The sequence below is a fragment of the Balaenoptera physalus genome (assembly GCF_965194825.1).
Source record: "Balaenoptera physalus genome assembly, chromosome: 2".
NCBI classification, from domain to species: domain Eukaryota; kingdom Metazoa; phylum Chordata; class Mammalia; order Artiodactyla; family Balaenopteridae; genus Balaenoptera; species Balaenoptera physalus.
The window spans coordinates 54,699,683-54,719,833 of NC_138883.1; the positions used below are offsets into that span (position 1 = coordinate 54,699,683).

A 20,151-nucleotide genomic window follows, 5' to 3' on the forward strand; every position below is an offset into this window, starting at 1 on the left:
TAACCCAGGTCTACTGTTAGGTCAATAGAGATAGGTCAATATTGTATCAAGTATAACAAGTGAAAATGATAGGTCAATATCATAATACATATTTTCCCCATTTTAACAAATACAGAGTTGGAAAAATAGGACACCTCTCACACATCTACAGAAATAAATCCTTTTATTTTATAACATTCCTTTTCTTTTTTAAGATGCATACAGTACTTGTTGCCCAAGAATTCTGAGAAAAGCTATAGAAGACCTGGCACTATATTTGAGAATTACACAACTGGGCAGCAAAATAACACCTTTATAAATGTCAGGACATATAGAAATAAAATTTAGTGTTTGCACACAAAAATAGGGAAATTACATTCAACACGTTTTCTTAAACGTGCATTTAAAATGTTTAAATGTTTTCTAAAACTTTGGTCGTCATGCTTTATTATAACTTGTTAAATTTCACAATTATATAGATGATTAAACCCAAATGGTAAGCAAATATATCACATTAACACAGCAGCAAAAGCAAGCTAATACTGCACAATCATATTAGCAGACTGATTTCAGAAATACATGTTTTTCACAAATAGCACACAAAACTTAGTTTGTGATAACATAGTTCAGTGACTTTTCTTCCATTTCATAAAATAAGGCTGAGTAATGAGACATAGCAAAACATGATTACATAATAAAAAGTATATTTTTAATTAAAAGTCTAATTGTACATATAGGGCAACAAATTTCAGTTTCTATAAAATAGTGCAAATGAGCAGGACTTTTCTCAAAAATATTAAAATTGGATTCATTCCACATGCCTCAGATTTCATGAATATTAGATTATATTATTTTAGATTTTTGTGTGATGGGTGCAAGTGATAGGGTTGATATAGGACAGATGTGTACTCATAAGCTGCAAATAAAAATAGCTATTGACTTAATTTACGGGATGAGAAGTGCAGGCACTGAAAATCTAACTTTAAAAAACTTCCATTTGTCATCATGTAAACAGTTTTGTTCATCATATTTCATCAAAAATTCGTAATTCATTTCAAATTGTCATATCAAGCAATTCTTCTAAGCTCTTTTTTATATGTGATGGTTGAGATGCAGCCTGATTTAACAGATTCTGACCCATCTGTGTAAAAAGTGCTTTTGATAATTTAGCTGTGGCTGTGCGTATATTTCCTCCAGCTCCAGGCAGCGAGCCACTATTTGTCATGTTCCCTAAGAGATGCCATAAAACAACCAACACTTTCTGTTCTGTGGCATGGGGCTTCCTTTGGTAAAGTTCCGTAACGATATCTGAAACACAAAAATATGGTAAACAGTGAGGTTTAAAAAAAAAAACAAATTCGAGGTCTGAGAATTAAAAAGCATATAAAATAAACTAAGCTTCTTCCCTATGCCATTTGCCCTGAAATGTTTGGTATCTTAAAAAAAAGTAAAGTCAGAAACTTTGCTCCCAAAGATTGGGATCTTCAAGTATTAGAAATCTATATATGACAGGTAAAAGTAGTAAAGACAGAAACGAAACCAAAAATTCATCTCAGTTTTCCAAATGTAGTTAAATCAAGACATATACAGTTTTAACTCATGGACCTTTTATTAAATACATAATTTGAAATAGTAGTTTTCCATCTGTACCAATATTTGATTTTAATGTCTTTTTATTTATCCTGTTTACTTCTACTAACAAGAAGACTGAACACTTACTGGGGAAAAGAGGAAAATTCTTTTGAAGAAAATTTTTGGGTAAAAGTCTTAAAAGGTCCCCTTTCGGATCATTATACAATTTATTTCTACTTCTTGGATAATGATATTGAGTTTGGTAGCTATCCTAAAATTGAATTGAAATGTCCATCAGTTTATCCTTAGTCAATAAATTATTTCTTTAGAAATAACAATTTAAACATATTTACCAGCAAGCTTTTCGGTCATATCCTGTTTTGCCTTTCCATTCAAAAACTGGGCTTTTGTGCAAAATGGCTGTAGAAGTAAGTAATTATCTAAACAAAAAGAATAACACAGAGACACATGTTTAAAGAGTTACAAGATCTTATTTATTTTCCATTACATAGCATTGAAAGGAAAAAAAATCCATGCAAGTGAACACAAATGTGTTAGAAAGATTTAATCTACATAGTTAAACACTTTTAAAAATTCTCTATAAAACCTTAACAGAGTAATATTCTTACAGCAAATGAGAAATAAAAATACCTCACAGAATATTAAAGGAGATGTCATATGTTATAAAAAAGAGAAAGAACTGCCTATCTCCTAGGCATCTTATTCCAAATGATAGTACATAGGTTTATCAAAAAAAAAAAAAGAATTGAAATTTTGGGGATAGTTTTTACCTTTACTGATTTTTTTCAAATCTCTAGTTTCATAGTTTCACAGGAAGTTGCAAAGACAGTACAGAGAGGTCTTGTGTACTTTCACCCAAATGTTACATCTTACATGATTATAGTACACATCAAAACAAGGAATCTGACATTGGTACAATATGTGTATATAATTCTAAGTCATTTTATCACATGTATAGATTTGTGAAACTATCAATACAATTAAGATACAGAACTATTCTATGGGAACTATTCTATGGGAATGGGATTAGTGCCTTTATAAAAGAGGCCCCAAAGAGCTCCCTTGCCCCTTCCACCATGTGAGGACACAGCCAGAAGATGGCTATTTATAAACCAGGAAGAGGGCCCTCACTCAACACCAAATCTGCTGGTGCCTTGATCTTGGACTTCCCAGGCTCCAGAACTGTGAGAAATAAGTGTTTGTTGTTTTTAAGCCACCCAGGCTGTGGTAGTTTGTTTTAACTACCCGAACAGACTAATACACTTGTGTAATGATTATGGTCTTAATTTGTATTGCATTTCCCTAATGACTGGGGATGTTAAACATCTTTTCATGTGTTTACTTGCCATCCATATAAGTGTTTCTTCACATCTTTTGCCCATCTTCTAATTAGATTTTTTTTAATGTTGAGTTTTAAGACTTCTTTATTTTTTATTTATTTATTTATTATTTATTAATTTATTTGTTTGTTTGTTTGTTTGCCGGGCCATACCGCACGGCTTGCAGGATCTTAGTTCCCTGACCAGGGATCGAACCCAGGCCCCCTTACAGTGGAAGCACGGAGTCCTAATCACTGGACCGCCAGGGAATTCCCAAGAGTTTTTTATATATTCTAGATATGCGTATTTATCAGATATGTGGTTTGCAAATATTTCCTCCAAATTCGCAGTTTGTCTGGGAGGATAATTGGGATGATGACACAGAGGATGACTTGTCCAATTAGTTACAAGCTAAACTACAGAAATATGGTTCTAAGATGGAGACCTCATAGCATCCAGAACAAGTATGAAGCAACCTAAACTTGAACTGTTTACTAACTTCTAGGACAGAGAGCCCAGGATGGGACACTTAAAAAATATGTTTATTTCATTATCTGCTTGGATTTATTTTTGTTTTTGTAACACAAAAATAAATATTTTCATGTAAAAGAAATAAGGTCTTTTGCAAAGTAAATGTTTTACATTTTGATGAAGTCCAAGTTATGGACTTTTTTTGGATCATACTTTTTTCTTTTTTTTCACCAAGCATAGGTCCTAAGGATTTTCTCATGTGTTCTGAAAGTTTTACAGTTAAATTTTACATTTAAATCTGTGATCCATTTTGAGTTAATTTTGTATCAGATATGAAGTTGAGGTAGAAAATAAGAATTGAAAAAGTCAAAAAGAAGGGAAGAGAAAGTCAATTTAATGGGATGGTATTTAATCACTAAAAATAATTAAAACTGCTACTGAGAAAATAAAAAAATTCTGTCACAACATTAATTGACAAAAATTTAACAGCTAGGTTTTCAGCATTATAGAAAATGTGTAGAATCAGAAAATACGAAAGTAAAGCCAAAATAATTTGAATGCCAAAGTAAGATTTCTTACCTACATGCTGACTCAGTGCCTGAACAACATTTGTGGCAGCAGCATAGATGCCTGGATTCTTGGAATTCAGATTGTTATCTACTATTGCTGGGATGAGCATGTTGATTATAGGAGATAAGTTGTCTCTAAGCAAAGGAATCATTTTGTGCATTGTTTCTAGAGCCACCAGGTTTACTTTACTGTTGGAATCATGAAGTCGAGATTTAAAAGCATCAAAGATCTGGAAGTAAATTGGTAAATTGTTTAAAGTGAAATAATGTTGATATCTATTATATTTAAATTCCTTATGACATTTCATAGTATTCATCCTACTAAAGGAGAAATGTACTATTTAAAAACACACACACATCTTACTTAACTTGAACTTAGATAATAGGAACTTTATAAAAATTTTGATGCTAAATCTAAGTGTCCAATCTTCCTATAGCAAAAAGAGAAGGCTTCAAACATCACCTAAAAAGACATCCTACTAAATTAAGGTTGAGAAATTTGGTTCAGTACACAGATAACTGATTTACTATAAATGTGATAAAAATGCTGTTTTCTGAAATGTGCAGGTTTAGCTAACTTTAAGAACTTAAGAAAACTTTCTATTCTTGTCTCTATTGGTAACAGAAGTAGACATGTCCATTTTACTACAGAGATTTAACCTAGTTTCAATTTAGGTTTCTTACGAGAATTTTAGATACAATTTCAGAGTTAAGTTTTTATTATTACCTCTTAACCTGAGTACTTAAACAATTGTTCCTTGCTCTTCTAATTCTTAGCTTTCATAACTTCAAGATATAATAAAGTGAATGCTAAGCAATTCTTTACCTATATTAGGTGAGGGAAGAGCTATTCTGTGAAACCAAGACTATTAACTAATAATTCCTGATACATATAGATATAGATATATGAAAATTACTCAACAGATATCAGAAGATGTAACTTTCTGATTCCCATGACATGGTAACATGGTACTTTTCTTCTGAAAATTAAGAGACACCACCACTAGAATAGAGTTGTTATAGTATGTTTGCCAAATTTAATGAACCTAATACAAATTTAAAATGGAATTTAATGAATAAATTACTAATGGGATTAACTGAACTAAACTCTGATGAAGCATAAGTAATCTATATTCTGGTACCACTAACATTTATTAATATACTACTGTCTCCCTTTCTATTGCTTCTTGTCTTCCTATACAAATTATAAAATATAAATATATATTTATAAATATATATTAACATAATATATAAAAACTAGCATACGCAGATTTCTAACCTACATATGAAAACTTTTATTATCTATTTCTTAGTAATATCAAGTCTCGTAAATGCCCTGGTTTTTAAATACTTATTGATTCACTCAATATTTTTTTTTTTTTTTTTTTTGGGTCGTACCTCATGGCTTGCAGGGATTTCAGTTCCCCGACCAGGGATTGAACTCAGGCCATGGCAGTGAAAGCCTGGAATAATGACCATGAGGCCAACAAGGAACTCCCTCACTCAACATGTATTTACTGAATGCCAGGTTCTAAGAGCTCTGAGAATACAGAGCTTTCAAGGAGTTATCATCTAGTGGGACGAGTCAAACAAATAAACTGCTATTTTCTTACCTTTTTCCTCAATTACTTTCAATTGCTCTAGAATGCTTTTAACATAGCAAAACCTAAGCAGTGCATTCTTCTCACTAAGTTTAACACTTTAAAGTAATATATATATAAAATATTAAGAAATAGGGCAATTTTTTATGCTAATGAACTTTATTAACCACAGATTGAAAATTAATTTTGACAGTGTTTACCTTCACAATGTTTCCAACAACAAGCTCTTGATTGTTTTCAGTATCTGATAAAAGCTGCTTAATCCCATTAATACGATCACGAAAGTCTTTTGCATTTAATAAACCTGTTATGACTTTAATGTACTCAGCACTTTCTAAGGAATTGCGGGGAACTGATTTTCTGGTGATTTCACGAATTTCAGTTACCTCTCTAAAGTGAAAGAAAGGTAAAACACAAACACAATGAATAATTCTCATCATGTATTCATTTTTGAAAAATTCAAAAAATGACTTAACCCATAGCCACGATACCTGTGTTGGGGGTCACTAATATCTCCCCTGGGTTTGGTGATTTGCTGGGAGAACTCAGGATTCAGCATGTAGCTTTACTCATGGTTAAGATTTATTACAGCAGAAGGATATAAAGCAAAATCAGCGAAGGGAAAAGGTACATGGGGTAAAAGTCTGAAGGAAACTAGATGGAAACTTCCAAGAGTCCTTTCCCCATGAAGTCACACAGTATAAACTTAATTCTTTCAGCAACAAACTGTGATAACACATATGAAATGTTGTCTACCAAAGAAGCTTATTAGAGGCTCTGTGCCCAGGATTTTTATGGGTAGTTAGTTGGTCATGGGTGGTCCTCTGCCTTGGACATACCAAAATTCCAGACTCCCAGAAGGAAAGCAGGTCTTCAGCTTTAACCATACTGTTTGCCTAAATAATACAGGCACAGTAAATTACTCTTATCAAGTTAAAGAATGGGAGGGAAATCTTCCTGAAATTCTAGTTTCCAGATGCTAGCCAAAGGCTAACCTTACAACCTGGCCTTTCCAAGGATACCAGTCTCAGGCCCGATATGTCAATCCTTTTCTGAAAAATAGCCATGTGAACATGCCTGGGAAAATTAGAATCTCAAGACCAGCGGGATTTACTATTTCAATGACTTAGTATTAGTAGCATAATGTTTTCCACTGCTATAAAGGAGTGACTCGGGACTTCCCTGGTGGTCCAGTAGTAAAGAATCCACCTTCCAATGCAGGGGTCACGGGTTCGATCACTGGTAGGGGAACTAAGATCCCACATGCCGCGGGGGAACTAAGATCCCACATGCCGCAGGGCAACTAAGCCCGCTCGCCACAACTATTGAGCTTGCGCGCCTCAATGTCAGAGCCCGTGTGCCGCAAACTACAGAGCCCATGCGCTCTGCAGCCCTCATGCCACAACTAGACAGAAGCCCACATGTCACAACTAGAGAGAACCCGAGCACCACAACGAAGAGACCACGCACTGTAACAAAAGATCCCGCATCCCTCAACGAAGATCCCATGTGCTGCAACTAAGACCCAATGCAGCTAAAAAATAAGGAAAATAAATAAATATTAAAAAACAAAAACAAAAGTAAAAACATGTGTTGGCCTCTGAATCTTGGCTCTGGTACCTAACAGCTCTGTGACTTTGCACATGTAAATTATGAGAAAAAATAAAAAAGGAGTGACAATGTGACAGATGATGATCCCTTTGAAATTAGAGTCATACAAATTGACAGGGCAAGGCACACCTTTAAAAGAATGACAGCCACCAAGGACACGACATAAACTGGTTAGAGTCAAGGTCTTAAAGACAATGGTAACAATTTCTAGTTACCACCATTTGTTGGACTAGCAGTATTAAAATCGGCATTAAAGTCATCTTTTTTTGTTTTTTGTTTTTTTGCTACACCACATGTCTTAGGGGATCTTAGTTTCCCAACCAGGGACTGAACCCATGCCCTCAGAAGTGAAAGTGCCGAGTCCTAACCACTGGACTGCCAGGGAATTCCCTAAAGTCATCTTAAGAGCAATGATTAATGAATGGCTCAGAATCATCCTGAAAGTGGACTCAGGATGATGATTTTTTTTTTTTTTGCCTGCACCCTGCGGCATGGGGGATCTTCACTGACCAGGGAAGGAAACTTCACCCCTTGCAGTGGAAGCATGTAGTCTTAACCACTGGACCACCACGGAAATCCCAGGATGAAGATTTAAAATGTAGAACCTAGATGTATTTATCCATTATTTTTAATTTGTTTACATAAATTAATCTGACGTTAATCTGTGAGGTAATTAATTCTATACAATGAGAAAAACAGAATTAAATTTATATTTAAACTAAGAACTATATGATATATAAAAGTCAAATAACAGAAGAACACATCAAGAAGCCACTGAACTATTGAAACCTATCTTTAAAGATAGTTTTTTGTTGTTGTTGAAAACAGGATAGATTTGATAGTGAAATAACACTTAATATACTTTAGGGGGAAAAGATGGAATAACAGTCAAAAGGAGAAACTCACTAGGTATATTAACATTAATAAAATTTATAAAAAAGAGAAGACATTAAAAACGATCATAAATCATAGATGGAAAAATTCTCAAAAATATATTAGCAAACCGAATATAACAATACATTAAAAGAATTATAGACAATGACCCAAATAGGATTCATTCCAGGGATGCAAGGATGGTTCCACATCCACCAGTCAATCAATGTAATATATCACATTAACAACATGAAGGATAAAAATCATATGATCACCTCAATAGATGCAGAAAAAGCATCTGGAAAATTCAACTTCCATTCACGATTAAAACTCTCCACAATTTGGGTATAGAGGGAACATAACTCAAGATAATAAAGGCCATATATGACAAGCCCACAACATCATACAACAGTGAAGGGTTGAAAGCTTTTCCTTTAATCTCAGGAACAAAACAGGGATGCCTACTCTTTCCATTCTTATTCAACATAGTATTGGAAGTCCAAGCCAGAGCAATTAATCAAGAAAAAGAAATAAAAGGCATCCAAATTGGAAAGAAAGAAGTAAAATTATTTCTATTTCCAGATGTTATAATATTTTATATAAAAAAACTCTAAAGATGTCACCAAAAAATGTTAGAACTAATGAAAAATTCAGTAAGGTTGCAGGATACAAAATTCACATACAAAAATCAGTTGCATTTCTATATACTAACAACCAACTATCTGAAAAAGAAATTAAGAAAACCATCTCATTTATAAATGCATCAAAAAGAATAAAATACCTAGAAATAAATTTAACCAAGGAGGTGAAAGAGCTCCACACTCAAAATGAAAGAAATTGAAGAAGACACAAATAAATGGAAGACATTCCATGCTCATGGATTGGAAGAATTAAGATTATTAAAATGACCATACTACTCAAAGGCAATTTACAGATTCAATGCAATCCCTATCGAAATACCAATGGTATTTTTCACAAAATTAGAACAAATAATTCTAAAATTTGAATGTAACCACTAAAGCCCGATTAGCTAAAGCAATCTTGAGAAAGAACAAAACTGGAGGCATCATGCTTCCTGATTTCAAACTATATTGCAAAGCTGTAGTAATCAAAACAGTACGGTACTAGTATTAAAACGGACCCATAGATTAATGGAACAAAGTAGAGCCTAGAAATAAACACACAATTAATTTATGATATATGGTCAATTAATTTATGATAAAGGAACCAAGAATATACAATGGGAAAGGACAGTCTTTTAAATGGTGCTGTGAAAACCAAACAGCCACATGCAAAACAGTGAAACTGGACCCCTACTTTACACCATACACAAAAATCAACGCAAATGTGTTAAAGACTTGAATGTAAGACCTGAAACCATAGAATTCCTAGTAGAAAACATAGAGGATAAGCTCCTTGACATCGGTCTTGACAATTATTTTTTGGATTTTACAACAAAAGTAAGGCAACAAAAGTAAAAACAAACAAGTGGGACTACATCAAACTAAAGAGCTTCTGCGCAGCGAAAGAAACCGTCAACAAAATTAAAATGCAACTTACAGAATGGGAGAAAATATTTGCAAATCATATATCTGATAAGGGGCTAATATCCAAAGTATAAGAGGCACTCATACAATTCAATGGCAAAAAAACAAACAACCTGATTAAAAAATAGGCAGAGGAACTGAGTAGACATTTTTCCAAAGAAGACACAAATGGCCAACAGGTACATGAAAAGGTGCTCAACATCATTGATCATCAGGGAAATGCAATCAAAACCACAGTGAGATATTATCTCACACCTGCTGGAATGGCTACAATCAAAAAGACAAGAAATAACAAGTATTGGTGAGGATGTGGAGAAAAGGGACCCCTGTGCACTCTTGGTGGGAATGTAAATTGGTGCAGCCACTATGGAAAATAGTATGGAGGTTCCTCAAAAAAATTAAAAAAAGAACTACCATGAAAAACTCCAAGTGCGGGAAAGGGAGTGAGGCAGCCACTCACTGTTTTGGAAGATGACAACTGGGTGAGGAGGCCTCTAACTATGCCTCACCAGGGTCTTTAAAAACAAAAAACAAAAAAACTACCATATAATTCAGGAACTCCGTTTCTGATTAATATATCCTAAGGAAATGAAATCACTATCTCTAAAATACATCTGCACCCTCATGTTCACTGCAGCATTATTTACCATAGCCAAGACATGGAAACAACCTAAGTGTCCACTGACAGATGAATGAATAAAGAAAATGTGGTATATACATATACATTCAGCCCTAGAAAGCAGGGAAGTCTTGCTGCTTGTGACAACATGAATAGATCTTGAGGGCATTATGCTAAGTGAAATAAGTCAGAGAAAGACAAATACTGTATGATCTCACTTAAATCTAAAAAAACAAACTCATAGATACAGAGAACAGATTGGTGGTTGCCAGAGGCAGGGGTTAAAGGGTGGGCAAAATGGGTGAGGAGAGTCAAAAGATAAAAATTTCCAGTTGTAAGATAAATGAGTTCTGGAGATGTAAAGTACAGTATGGTGACAATAGTGTAGACTTGAAAGTTGCTAAGAGAGTAGGTCTTAAAATTTCTCAGCAAAAGAAAAAGAAATTGTAACTATGTGAGGTGATGGATGTTAACTAAATTTATTATTGTGGTAATCATTTCACAATATATTTACACATTAAATCATTATGCTGTATACCTTAAACTAATACAATGTTATATTTCAATTGTATCTCAATAAAATTGGGGAAAAAAAGAATGAATGAACATAGTTCACGGCAACATTATCAATTATACAATATATAGACTATTCAAAGCAAATATTACAATAATGTATTGTGGGGATTATAGTATGTAGAAGTTAAATGCATGACAAAAATAGCATAAAAGATGAAAGGGGAGGAATGAAAGTATACTGTTGTAAAGTTCTTACATTATACCTATAGTAGTCTAATATTATTTGAAAGTAGACTATGAGAAGATAAAAATGTGTATTATAAAATATGTATATTACAAAGCCTAGATCAACCACTTAAAAAGAAAAAGAAATAAGGAGATAAATGGAATATAAAAACAAACACATACACATACCCCTCAATCAATTCAAAAGAAGGCAGGAAAAGAGGAAAAATGAAGCAGAAAGTATAGGACAGAATGAAAAATAATATTAAGATGATAGGCCTAAACCCAACCATATGAACAATAACATCAAATATAAATGGTCAAACACCCCAATTAAAAGGCAGAGATTGTTAGATTGGATAAAAAAGCAAGACCTAATCATATACGATCTACAAAAAACATACTTTAAAAAATATATACTAGGAAATGGAAGTGAAAACCATAAAAGAAAAAGAAAAATAAGAAAATTTATTCTGGAACTTGATAACTGGGGATTTATAGCCAAGATTGAGAGGGTCAGTGGATGGAAGATTACTAAGAGTAGGGGGTTTCTTGCTAAGCTGGTCTAACAAGATTTTTGCTGAAGACAAGCCAGATACTTACATATCAAAGGTGGAGGATGAGGAACCTGCTCAGTTATCAAGGGTGATCAGGTATGAAGGGGTAGGAAGGAAATGACTTAGCAGGATTCTTAACTAAGACTAGCTTAGGCAGGCCAAAGACATGGCCCGAGGATAAGGCCTGGTGTAAAAGAGGGCTCAGAGGAGGCTGTCTAAAGTTTGTCAAAGAGAGAATCTTTGTCAAATAAGAAACCAGTTTACACCTACTTGGAAAATAACAAGTATTGATGAGGGTGTGGTGAAATTGGAACCCTCTTACTATTGCTGGTGGGACTGTAAAATGGAGCCACTTTGGAAAACAGTCTGACAGTTCTTCAAAAGTTTAAACACAGTTATCATACTACCCAGCAATTCCACTCCTTATACCCAAGAGGATTGCAAACATGTCCACAACAAAACCCAAATATCCATCAACTAATGAATGGATAAACAAAATGTAGCGTATCCATACGATGGAATATTATTTAGTTGTAAAAACGAATGAGGTACCTATATATGCTACAACTTGGATGAAGCTTAAAAACATAATGCCAAGTCTAAGAAATCAGTCACAAAAGACCACATATCATATGATTCCATCTGTATGAAATGCCCAGAATATGCAAATCCATAGAAACAGAAAGCATATTGCCTAGGGCTTGGAATGGGAGAGTTGTAGGGAAATGATAGTGACTATTAATGAGCATGGGATTTCTTTTAGAGGTGATGAAAATGTTCTAAAATTGACTGTAATGATGGCTGCACAACTCAGTGAATATACAAAAAACATTAAATTGTATACTTTAAATAGGTGAATTATGTGTTATATGAATTACATCTCCACAACACTGTTATTAAAAAAAAAAGACATATCATGTAAACCATTACAATAAAATGGTTAATACCAGACAGAGTAGACTTCAGGAAAAAGAATATTATCAGAGATAAAGTGAGAGACTTCATAAGGATAAAAAGGTCGTTTCACCAAAAAGTCACAACTATCCTAAATACCTGAACATAAATAAGCACATTGCATCAAAATACATAAAGCAAAAAATGACAGAACTTAAAGTATAAATAAAAAAATCCACTACAGTTGGAGATATTAATACTCCTATCTTAGCAATTAATAGAACAAGTAGACAGAAAATCAGTTAGGGTATAGAAGACTTGAACAACAGCTATAGAAGGCCATACTCCATGCAGAGAAAACCCAGCACAGAGGAACTGAGGCCTTGGACATGGAGGTGAAGATGCCATGAGAGAAGAAGGGAGCTAAAGTGCAGTGAGAAAAGTGACCAACTGAAGAAAAGCAGGACTCTAGGAGGCAAGAAATGGGGTAAAAAGGGCCCGCAGACTAATGAAGTCAATCAGACTGAGAAGGGTATTGAGGAGGAGAAAAGAGCTGAGGTGGCAGGTGAAATGAGGCCCTCATTGGTAAGGTACTGGAAGTAGGCCCTATTTACTGCATGAAGAAGTCAGCGATTTCCTCTAGAGTCCTCATAAATTAAATAATAATTCATTCTAAAATAATTAAAAGAAACATAAATACACATCTTCTCTCACATTTTGTTTTGAGACTTTCGCCCCACAGTGGTTTGGTCCTTCCAAGCTATAGAATAAAGTGGCATACACAGTCTCTGCTCTGGAAGCAACCTAGTTCCTATAGTATTTTATTTCCTCTAAAGAACTCTTTTAACATTTCTTGCAAAGCAAGTCTAATGGAAACAAATTCCCTCATTTTTCGTCTAAGCAAGCCTTTGTTTCTCCCACACTTTTTTTTTCTTCCAATTTTATTGAGATATAATTGATATACAGTACTGTGTAAGTTTAAGGTATACAGCATAATGATATGATTTGCATATCTCATGAAGTGATTATCACAATAAGTTTAGTTGCACCTAAAGAAACAGAAAAAAAATGTTTTTAATAAATAACTTTTTTCCTTGTGATGAGAACTCTTAGGATTTACTTTCATATATAACATACAGCCGCATTAATTATATTTATCATGTTGTACATTACACATCCCTCTGTGAAGTATACTTTGAAAAACAAAGGTCCAAAAGTCCATGGATTTTTATTTTTTGTAAAATTTATTATCCAGAGATACACAAATACAGAAAATATTAAAGATACCTATGTATCTACTCATATAATTTTTAAAGTAATGTTTAAAATATATTTTAAAACATACCAAAGAGGGGCTTCCCTGGTGGCGCAGTGGTTGAGAGCCTGCCTGCCAATGCAGGGGACACGGATTCGAGCCCTGGTCTGGGAAGATCCCACATGCCGCGGAGCCACTAGGCCCGTGAGCCACAACTACTGAGCCTGCGCATCTGGAGCCTGTGCTCCCAACAAGAGAGGCCACGATAGTGAGAGGCCTGCGCACCGCGATGAAGAGTGGCCCCCTCTTGCTGCAACTAGAGAAAGCCCTTGCACAGAAACAGAGACCCAACACAGCCAAAAATAAATATAAATATAAATAAATAAATTAAAAAAAAGAACATACCAAAGAGATCATAATAATTCTGAAAGATTTTTAGAAGTTATATAATCAATCTATTAAATATAGCTAAATGGCTTAAACAGGTTATGCAATTACATATGCAATTATATTTATAAAAATTTTAAGAGTAGCTTTTTTTCCTGGTTGGTGATATCATAGGTGATTGGTTAAATTCTTTTTTTTTTTTATTTTAAATTTTTATTAAAGTATAGTTGATTTACAATGTTGCATTAATTTCTGCTGTATAGAAAAGTTTATCAGTTATACATATACACATATCCACTCTTTTCACTTACTTTTTTTTCCTCTTATTTTTATTTTTATTTTTTTTAATTTTATTTTTTATACAGCAGGTTCTTTTTGGTTATCTATTTTATACATATTACTGTATATATGTCAATCCCAATCTCCCAACTCACCCCACCACCACCCTCCCCAGTTAAGTTCTTTTAATGTTTGTATTTTCTCAAGTTTTTCTCCCCCTTAACCATAATTATGTATTACTTTTATAATCAAGGGGGGAAAGTAAAGCCTATAAATTGAAAAAATTAATCAGAGTTGTCCAACACTGGCCGACTACTGACAAGTTCAATAATACTAAAGTTTTACTAATGTTTAGTTCATGTAAAAGCAAGTTGCTGTGAATATACAATTACCTTATTAGATCTAATTACCTCACACTTTCTAAGTCCTTACCAACTTACCAACTTTTAAAACTCCATTAAATTTTGACAAATACCCCTGGGATAGTTCATGAAAACATTCAAATAGACTATCATCACTATTAGGGAGTAATTTCTGCAATAATGTGGACTAGCAAATGATTCTACCTTTCAGCTGAATTGAAAGCATCTCTAGAAACAGATGATGATCTTGTATTTCCGACACTGCCAGTATGAGATCGTCTTCCTTTTGCTGAAGGAGTATCTAGTGGTATCTCTCCCAAACCCTATAAGAAAGGCAGTGTAATAAAAGTCTTAAAACTTGTAAAGTGAAAGAATGTGTACAATGGAATTTTCATAGCAGTCATTGTTGATCTCTTATGGTTGAAAGCATTTTAATAATCTGCTATACTTGTGCTTTAAAGGGTTTCAGATATATAAACTATCTTGTAATTAGTAGTAAATTAACAAAATATGTACCCAACTACTAGGAAATGATATTGGCTTGGTAAAACTGTTTAAATGAAAAACTTAACATCTATGTTTTGTAACTACTCTTCTTCAAGCTTAAAATCTATACAGAAAATATGAACACATTATATAAACAATGAATTCCTATGCAACACTAGTATGAAAATAAACATTTTGAAAGAACTATTTAAAACCTCTTTTTTTTCCTGATACTTGTACTTGAAATAACTCACAGATATAATCTGCCTCATTTTAGTAAGATAATCTTTTTGCATGGTTATTTTGATAAATTTTATATGAATTAAGCTGAAATCTTTAATATCAATAGGAAGAAAAAAATGCTCTAAAATGTTTACCACAATACATATTTGAAGTAGTATCCCTTCATAAATGAATCCTTTGCCTAAGCTTATCAGAGAGGAATAATATAAATTACCACAGAAAAATTCTGCATTATTAAATTAAGCACATTTTTGCAAAAAATAATATGTAAACAGATTACTTTTTTATAAGACACTTTTCACATTTCATTTCACTTGATATTCCCTCAGTCACTCATTTTACAGACATTTTTGAATCCCCATTATCTGTCATAATATATAAGACATGGGGCTTCCACTCAAGGATCTCCTTATCAACACTCCACAGTGTAGTAGGAGCTCTAACGGTGGAACGTACAAGGTAAATAAAGTAGGAATCAACTGTAATAAACATCACTATCCTCATTTTATAAAAATAAAAATTCTGGGTTAAAGAAATGAAGTGATGTGCCTAAGATTATATAGTTGCTAATTCTGAGTTGTGATTCAAACCTGTCTTGTAATTCCAATAAACCACACTACATTCTACCAAATATCAAGCTTCTGTTCAATAAACATCTACTGACACTATGAATGTCTACTCAGTACTGCAGTTGTTGAAATGTTACTATTGGTTAACAGAAATAATCAAAGAAGTAATTATTTCTATCTTTTACCTCCCTCAGCAAATGAACTTTGTTTTTAAAGTTGTTTATAAAATAAACTTCTTCTACATACCTTTTGCCGTAAGCTTTTAACAGATTCCTTAATATATGGCAAATCTTTAGATGGGACATACTTTTCAAGCATTTTATCAAAGTTAGGATGACACATCATGAGGAAAAGCATCTTTCGGCCATAATACCTATGGATATTTAAGAACTATGTAAATAATTCTATAAATCTTAACAAGCTCAGTTTCTGTCCTTAGATACAATTTTTTTTTCCCAATAGAAAAAACCTATCAACATCAAGATTATCATCTCTATTTTAAATAAGCCATTGAAATGTAGTTACACTAACTGGATTAGAGAGTACAGCATTCTCTTGTCACCCATCTTTAAAAAAACATGGCTTCAAATCTTTTAGCTATGTGTCAGATCAGAGCCAAAAGCTCTGACTCTATTTTTCAGGCACCCGAGGGTCCATATCAAGGCTGGCATTTGGCAGAACTGTGAATTAAGAGAAGTGTGTCTTTGTCCTGAGCTCCTTGCCCGGTGACCTTTTGCTGGTCACCTGCTGGCCAGATGTTCTGGCCTGAGACAACCTTCCAAAGGTTCTGTATTTCTGACCCTCTCTCTTTTCCTTTTCCTGCCAAAACTTACCTGGGTTTCAATTCTTCAAAAACCTATCCTTTGCTACTTAAAATACAACCAAAGTTAGTTGGTAAATCGTGGCTGATATATTAATGAATGTCTAATGTTCTCCAAACTAGGTTTTTTATGCTATATGAATTTTAAAATAATTCTTTTAGGATAATACCTTAAGCCAAGATATCATTCTAATGGTAAATGATATGGTGGAAGTGCATACTGGAGATATTTTTGGATGGGGTGGTCGGTATAGTACCTCATAATAAAAATACATTATTATTCTTCAAGGAGGCTTGGCCCTAAAATAATTACAGTTATACTTTTACCTACAACTTGGAATTACGCTACTAGAAGAACCAGGGAAGGCAAGGCTTTTGTGGGGGAGATGAATAGGATGATCTCAGCATCATTTATATCAACCAGACTCCTTCAAATGTAATGAAATTACAGAAAGGGACGTAATAACAGAGAATAAAAATTACTTTTCTTGCCCCACAACCAGAATAAGGTCAACACCCGGATAAGTAGCTCCTAATCAGTTATAGTTTCAAAGGTGACTCTAAAGTTTATCCCAGAATGTTAAGGACTGTAGGTCTATCATAGGCCTTAATGATATGAGAATGGCTAAAGCAAACAAGTAAACATGCAAAAGGGACACAAAGTGTAAGAAATACTAAAACTGGAAAGTTGTAATTATTTTGTAATTTTAAAATTTCAAATAATCTAAGAAATGACAAAATGGATTAGAAAAATTACTATGCCATTAAGGAAAGGTTAAGATGTACACAAAACAACTATTGTAAATTTTATTTTGTTCCTAACTAGTCTTTTATGATCCAGCCCTCCTAAGTTGTTTTGAACTTTACTGTAGTATGCAGAACTTCTAAAATGGTTCCCCCAAAGATGTCCTGCTCTAATTCCTACAATTTATGAATATGATGAGATATAACTTCCAGGATTATGTTATATGGTACAGTTGACTTTAAGATAGGGGGATTATCTGGGTGAACCTAATCTAATCACATGAACCCTTAAATGCAGAGAACTTTCTGTGGCTGGTAGAAGAAAAAGAAGTCAAAGAGATTCCAAGCATGAGAGGGATTCAACTTGCTGCTGCTGGCTTGAAGATGGAGTGGGTTGTGTGAGAAGGAATTCAGGTGGCCTTAAGGGAGCTGAGAGAGGACCCTGACTGACAGCCAGCAAGGAAACAGGGACCTCAGTCCTATAATCACAAGAAACTGAATTTGGTCAAAAACCTGAATGAGTTTGTAAGCAGATTTGTCTATAGAGCCTCTAGATAAGAGCCCAGCACTGTTATTACCTTGATTTCAGCCTTGTGAAACCCTAAGCAGAGACCCCAGTTGAGCATGCCAGACTTCTAACCTAAGAACGGTAAGCTAAAAAAATTTGTGTTTTTAGAAATCTAAAATCACTATGTTTGTGGTTATTTGTTATGCAGTAACAGAAAATGAATATATTTACTTTCTATGTTAGCTTTTGGCATAATGGCTTCCACAAGATTAACTGTAGTTACCTAAAGTACTGAATATCTTTGTCTTAAAATGTTAAAAGTTTGATATCCTTCTTTACTTTTTAGTCTCCATGAAGTCAGGATCCTACCTTCTTCCTTTAATCTATGTTCATATATAACTGCCATAATTTTTAGATTTTGTATGGGACATTATAAATATCTGGTCCAACCTTACTAATCTTATAGACAAGGAAACAGAGGTTAACAGAGGTTAAGTAACTTGTTTAGGGCAGACAGTGACTGAAGCTAGGAGTTGAACCTAGGCTTCTGACTACTTCCAAACCTCTGTCAGCACTACAGCTAGAGTACCATCCACATCTTAATTGTTTTGTTATCTTTCTCTGACTGTGCTTAACCTTCATAAAACTGTTCTTCAAGTACAGACAGCAATCAGAAATTCATGGAATTTTCTAAGTGAACGTATCTCATGTTATCCATTTTGCTTCCTGTATTTTTCCTTGATTTTACCTGGCTACTTGGAAAATATATCATTTTCCCCTAAATGCATTACCTTACATTTGCCCACAATGAAGTTCTTCAGCCACATTTCTGCCCACTCATACAGTCTTGTGCCGTTTTCATGCAGATCCTCCCTGTGACACGGCATCTCACTACCCAGAAGTATGTAGTGTCATCTGTAAATTTGGAGAATTCACTGTGCACTCCCTCAAGACCATTTACAAATTGGTTAAATAAGATCATCCCCCAGCGCTAATCCCTGGGGAATCCCACTTTTCCATTTAGAAAAATGTTCATTCTTCTTTAGCCTTTGTTTCTACATTTAAGCCCTTATAGTAAGAGATTCAGCAAATACTATTAGCAGCTACTCACCTGGTTTCTGGTGAGCTGTCCTGAGCAAATTTAGCAGCAGCTGGTAATATACGGTCAGCCATATCCTTTGTTCCAGATAAAATACGTTCTGGTTCCATAAATTTTACTACGTCTGATAAGTGCTGGGCTGCACATCTTCTTACCGCAATGTGTAAATGGCTACAGGGAAACGTGGTCACTTAAAATAGAGTTGATGTATAAACAATTTTTCAAAGATATACCTTAAAAGTCAAATGATTACTCCTAAGCCTCAACAATCATCCTTGCAGGCTAAAATGACAAATTATTTGCATTAGCTATCCCTCTCCAAGAAGTTAAAAACAAAACTCATAATCACTGACATTTATTTAGCTCCAGATGTATGAATGTAAGTAACATTAGAATAACAATATTATTATCCTCTGTATGCTTAGTACCTAATATGACGTTTATCACATAGGAATTATTTAATACATGTTTTTTGACTGAAATAACATTGAAATTTGCTTGCTTTTTTTCTATACCCCAGATTACAAGCAACTGTATTTTTAGTTTAAGGACATGTCCAGATTATTTTGAACATTACCTTTGTCCTCCGTTGATAAGAGAAACAACTGCACGTGCAGGAGTTACATTAGTGATCATAGCTCTCAATGCCTTGTCAACATCTTCTCTTATAAATGTATTTGATTCTCCTGATTTATGCAACAAAACTTTTACTGTATTATCTAGTTCTTGATCCATGCTCTTTTTCAGGTAAGTGAAAAGATCACTTAAACAAACCACAGCAGCACGAGAAACTCCAGAGCGTAAATTTTTCACCTAAAAAAAATTTCCAAAATGTACATTTTGCTGAAATTCTGAAAGAAAATCAGTAATAATGACTTTGAAACCAAATTTACTATCAAAGTAACGTGCTTTAAATATGTATTATATTATTTCCTAAAAAACCCAACATTTTATAAATTTTTTCAAATGTGGCAAAGTAAGGCATGAGTTACTTTACATACAAGCCTACTGATTTCATTTAGTAC

General features: G+C 33.8%; 1 protein-coding gene across 3 annotated transcripts in view; it reads right to left on the reverse strand.

The window, feature by feature from the left end:
• Positions 1 to 146: 146 nt before the first annotated feature.
• The window catches only part of TOGARAM1 (TOG array regulator of axonemal microtubules 1), an 85,992-nt gene continuing 65,987 nt past the window's right edge, over positions 147 to 20,151 (reverse strand). For 2 of the 3 annotated variants that reach the window (XM_082452029.1, XM_082452030.1), the window contains exons 14-21: positions 19,704 to 19,939; positions 19,139 to 19,297; positions 16,202 to 16,328; positions 14,862 to 14,980; positions 5,733 to 5,922; positions 3,942 to 4,161; positions 1,905 to 1,991; positions 147 to 1,287 (exon numbers count right to left, since the gene is read on the reverse strand). In XM_082452029.1, coding sequence (XP_082308155.1) covers positions 1,034 to 1,287; positions 1,905 to 1,991; positions 3,942 to 4,161; positions 5,733 to 5,922; positions 14,862 to 14,980; positions 16,202 to 16,328; positions 19,139 to 19,297; positions 19,704 to 19,939 — 1,392 coding nt within the window. In that variant the 3' untranslated portion in view covers positions 147 to 1,033. Of the gene's footprint in view, positions 1,288 to 1,904; positions 1,992 to 3,941; positions 4,162 to 5,732; positions 5,923 to 14,861; positions 14,981 to 16,201; positions 16,329 to 18,819; positions 18,943 to 19,138; positions 19,298 to 19,703; positions 19,940 to 20,151 lie in introns of those variants that run through there. The other variant, XM_082452031.1, reaches the window with a different exon arrangement.